The sequence below is a fragment of the Condylura cristata genome, unplaced genomic scaffold, assembly GCF_000260355.1.
Source record: "Condylura cristata isolate star-nosed mole 26May11 unplaced genomic scaffold, ConCri1.0 scaffold00013, whole genome shotgun sequence".
Lineage (NCBI taxonomy): Eukaryota > Metazoa > Chordata > Mammalia > Eulipotyphla > Talpidae > Condylura > Condylura cristata.
This window is the reverse complement of record NW_004567114.1, coordinates 21528674-21533984: the sequence shown is the minus strand read 5'-3', so window position 1 is coordinate 21533984 and position 5311 is coordinate 21528674. Positions and strand designations below refer to the sequence as shown.

The 5311-nt window shown below is 39.6% G+C and overlaps 1 protein-coding gene across 1 annotated transcript in view; it reads left to right on the top strand.

The window, feature by feature from the left end:
* ZNF410 (zinc finger protein 410) overlaps window positions 1-4874 on the top strand; it is a 33203-nt gene extending 28329 nt beyond the window's left edge. The window contains exon 12 of the mRNA XM_004682068.2: window positions 4162-4874. Coding sequence (XP_004682125.1) covers window positions 4162-4200 — 39 coding nt within the window. The 3' untranslated portion in view covers window positions 4201-4874. The remainder of the gene's footprint in view (window positions 1-4161) is intronic.
* Window positions 4875-5311: the final 437 nt, after the last annotated feature.

Below are 5311 nucleotides of genomic sequence, written 5' to 3'. Positions count from 1 at the left end.
AAAAAAAAAAAAAAAAACCCTCATCAACTGTTGAATTACTCTGAAATACTTCAGGAAAATTATCTCCTCTTTGACCTAGCACAAATTACCATGCTGACAAACCAGTCCACAACAGTCAGTCATTTTGGATGTTTTATATTTGAAACCTTGGAGCTTTTCTTTCCTGCTAAGTACTGCTAAGTTTTGTTTTTTTAATCCAAGTTAAAGCAAATAAATGTCTGGTGTATAAAACTTAATTCATCTGATAGATATTAGGTAATTTGTGTGAGATACTCTAGAGGCTGGGCACTAGCTGTTAAATAGTAAGTGGCATATGGTCTCTGCCTTAGAGAGCTCACAGTCAGAGTTAACATCTCTACCTCTTAGAACTGTAAGTTGTGTTCCTGGAGTTGTGCTGTACAGAGAGATTAGAATGGAGAGAGTAACTAACACTTTTTATATGCCGGTTTTGGGGGAAGTTAAGGTATGAGTTTTAAGTTGAGACCTGAGGAATAAATAGCAATTGTCTTGATGGAGAATTGGGAGAGATTAGTGGAAAAGGTAGTAATGTATACAAAAGCAGAAGGTAAGCAGAGGACAACTATGGAACCACAAAGGGTTGAGCACGATGGGACACTGACTAGGAAGATGGGTGTAGAAAAGAAAAGTGAGAGTAGGAAAGATAAACTGGTCCTTAGAGGAAATGAGTTTTGGCCTGGGGAAAATAGGGAACCACTCTTGATTTTCAGCAACATATGACATGGTCAGTCTTGTATATGCAGAAGGTCCAGTAATAGTGCACTACTCTTTTTTTGTTTGTTTTTAAATTTATTTATATATGCATACAGAACTAGGGTACGGGCCATAGGTGCAGGGGCAGTGAGAGGATTTATCAGAGAGAGAGTGGGGAGCAGAACAGGCAGATCAACAAAGTACACTGCTGAGGGGAGCAGCAGGCAAGGCAGGAGAAGTCTGCTGCGCTATGTAGATCTCCTCTGGGGTGGGGAATCAAACAAGCTGGCTGTGTCCTAACCCGTTGCACCACCAGGGAGAGCCCAAAAGTGCAGTACTTTTAAACCTCGGTATATGGGTCTTGGAATTGACATCAGAATATCCTTGTCTCAGTGGTATCCACTTACAGCCAAAGACACAATAACCCAGATTTCCTAAAAAACAAACAAAAAAAAAACCAAACTTGGCTTTAACTTCCAAAGGACACTGTCTTTGGGCCCTAAGTGCCGAAATCCTGCACTGTCTGTCACTTTTCAAACATCCTCTGTCTGAACTTCACTTTTGTGTTTCCTTTACTATTACCTCTGTTATCTTGTAGGGATGTCTACTGCTTATTTCCTCCCTTCTCAGGATAAGGCTTATTACATTCCCCACTGCCTTTGCTTTTATCAAACTGCAGTCCTCTCAAGACTCCAGGCTTTGTCCTCTTTGCCATCCAAAATCTAACTATTGTATCAGATGCCAGAGAAGGCTATTTGCAATTCTTAAAGTAACACGTGTTCATTCCAAATTCTTTAGTTATTTTTAATTAATTTTTTTATTATTTTATATACGTCACTTTTTTTTAAAGGTTTATTTATTTATGCCTACAGAACTGGGGTACAGGCCAGAGGTGCAGGGTAGGTGAGAGGATTCACTACAGACAGAGTGGGGAGCAGAACAGGCAGATTGTTGAAGTACACTGCTGAGGGGAGCAGAAGGAGGGTCAGGAGAGGTCTGCCATGCCATGTGGGTCACCTCTGGGGCAGGAACTGAACTCATGCTGAAGTGGCTTTAGCTTCTTAGTGCTGTGCTTTATTAATCTGCTGCGCCACCAGGGAGGGCCTCCTTCACTTATTTTTAAAGATTTATTTACGCATACAAGAACTAGAGGGTACAGGTTGACTGCACTGGGTGAGAGCATTCACTAGAAACAGTAGGGAGCATAACAGGCAAATCAACTGAAATCCACTGCTGAGGGGAGCAGTGGGCAGGTTAGGAGAGGTCTGCTGTGCCATGTGGGTCAGCTCCCTGGCCCAGGATCTAACTTGCGATTCAGTGGCTGAGTATAGTTTCATAGTGCTGTGTTTGGGTGTAATCCCTGTGAAATTCCCGCCACCAGTTCACCTGTGCACCATCACCATAGTCCCTTGCACTCTTCTCACCCCTAATTTGGTACTACTCCTTTGTCCCCCACCCCCTCTGCAGATTGTCTCCAAATTCTGTTTTTAGAGATCAGACCTATAGGTAGATCATTATAGATCAGACCTGTAAGACGCTACTGAGGCACTTATAACTGGATGTTCAAAAAACAAAAATAGCATAAGAATTTCATATAACAACCAATAAGGTATCAGAAATTATTATGGAAAATACATCAGAACTATAAATTAGCTCTCATTAAGATGTTTCCAATTGGATGATTTATATTTTCCCTCATTATTGCCAAGTCTTCAAGAATTACATAGAAAACTCATTGTACAGACCCAATTGAGACCTCAGGGCTTTTGGACTTCCTGCCACATAAAGTTGATTCTAATTGGTATCCTGCAGTCACACTTGAGTTCACGTTCTTGACTCAAGGACCATAAGTGATCACCAGCTGTCTTTGACTGTATATTACAGTGTTTCCCAAATAAAACAGAGAATTTATAAGTTCCTTAACATTTACTAGCCACTGCTAAGTTTCAGTGCAAACATCTGGATCTTGGTCTAAATTGAAAACATGCCATTCTTCATATGAAAAAACGTTCATCATACTTCATAATCAGGAAAATGCAAATTAAAACCACAATGAGATACCACCTTACACCAGTAAGAATGGTACATATTTAAAAAACTACAACCACAAATGTTGGTGAGGATATGGTGAAAAAGGAACTCTCCTACACAGCTGCTGGGAATGTAAACTCTAGTACACATACAGTTTCCTTGTTCTACTAAAAATGAAGCTTCCATATGACCCAGCAACAGGAATCTACCCAAAGGAGATAAAATCATTAATGCAAAAAAATGCATGTAACTCTGTTGCACTATTATAATAGGTAAGACCTGACCTGGAATTAACCCAAATGCCCAAAAATAGACAGCTGGATCAAGATATGGTATATACACACAGTGGAATACTATTCAGTAATCAAAAAGATAAACTAATGGCATTCACAGCACCTGATGTAGGTTAGAAGAGATTATGCTCAGTGAAATAAGTCAGAAGGAAAAAGAAAAATACCAATGGTTTTGCTAATAGGAGGAATATAGAGGATCAAGGAAAAACAGACAACTATAAATCAGACATTCTGCAGGGGAAGGGAAGAAAAGGGAACAGAATGAGGGTGGGAAGAGCACAAGCGACTATGGAGACAGGGCATGAGTGTTGGGAATTCTGTGGGAACTATACCTGAGGGAAAAACACAGACATTGTGCAAGAATGAACAATGATGTAAATATATATAAATATATATTAAAAAGAAAACACACCAGTCTTATATTCCTACCACATAGCATCAAATGCAATCTTGGGTTAGTTTTTAATAATTTTCTTTAAATTCCTTGTCAAATTCTATATATTCACCAAGTAAACATATCTCACTAGCTCAAGAATTTACCAACTCTACTCTGAAATTCATTATACTATTCTCATAATAAAATAGAAGCAAATTTCATCAACAATTCTTTAAAACTCCCTTTCAACAGATCCCCTGGGTAGAGAAGATTTTAATTGTATGTACGCTGTGGGAGTGTCCCAGGCTTGCGTGCCTTCCCATAGGAAAGGTATTTTAAATGCGGGGAATAATTCAATTTTCACTGTGGGGTTGAGCTGGCACATGGCATTCACTGGGAGTAAGTTCCCATTTCTTTTACTTCTGCTTTGAGACTTGGGCTAGCCCTGACCAAGGTAAGATTTTTGTATCATTTCTGATTTCACCTGTCTTTGACTAGTGCGTATGTGACCGCACAGACAGGACATTTTGTTGCCATACTGAAATGCCTCATGGCGAAGTGGCTCAAGTACTGTCTCCCGAGGCCGGTATATGAATGAGACCTCAGTCTGTGCACATCTCCTTCTGGAAGTAGATAATCCTTGACTCACCCCTGCATTTCTCACTCTGGCTTGTAAATCTTTTTCTTACCATGAATTATTTTTCCTATTATCTGATAGTCTACTGCAGATTTGGTTTTAATCTTTTACAGTTACTAAACCAAGGAGATTTAACTGAAAGTCGTACATGAGTGTGGGTGCTAACTCCTGGAAGAGCAGCTCTTTCTGATCCCAGAATGCTTGTGGTGGAAAAGGATGCATCTTGCTCACCATCTGCCTGAACCAAAATGAATCTGGAAGGACAAGTCCCACTTTTGCCTCTGTTCATCTAACCTGATATTAGAAGATGAATGTAGGAGAGCTTCTCTTCAAACTACCATCGGATCCAGACGAGGAAAGCAGTGAATGTGGGCTGGGTGACTGTACCTACCTCTCTTCCCACTGCAAAATTTTGGGATGGACTTCTCCCAAAAGTGAATGTGATGATGAGTTGGCTGAAGTTTCTCAGTATGACTGTTGAGAGGAAGTTTTCCTTTGAAGAATTTCATTCCAGACTCAGCTGTTTTTTCATATGGGTGAATTAAATCCTGCCACCAACCATGAAACTTCATCAAGAAGTTGAGCTTTCAAGATGCCTTGTTGCTTTGGAGAAGGGAGTGATAATCAGTTTTGTTGTGACATTCTCCCTTTAGCAACCTGAGTAAGAGTCTCTGCCACTGGGCTGCAAAAAAATAAATTACTTGAATCCCTACCTAACCGAGGCTGAGGTACTATCTTGTCCTATATATACACCTCTAGTTGGTCACTTTGCTTTCTTTGTTTATGAACATATGGTAGCATGTGAAAAGGGTCGTTTTTTTTTTTTTTTTTTAAATCACGATTCAGAGCTTCAATTGTTTTTCCTTTAAATAAACAGAATAGCCCAGTCATTTCTTTGGCTCCTTGTTTTGGACAAAACTAATTTTCTTAAAGAGGAGATTAAGAAAAAATAGCTTAGTCTTTCTCTTTCAAAAAAGGACACTGATTATCCTTAAAATTCCATGCAGGTGTAAAACTCAGGAGTCTTTGGGAACATGATGTGAGCATCTACATCTCTGACCAGCAAATGCAGGTAATGGTTACTAACATAGATCTTGTTGTTATCAGAAAGGACCATATCTGAGTCTGGGAAAATGGTATGACAACATTTTAAAAACACGAGAGAGGCATTTTGTTAGAGCAGGCCCTATTGCTGTTCTGTCTCTACAGATATTGAGAGATTATGTAATTGTTGGTAAGAAGAAAGGTATTCCAGGGATCTTA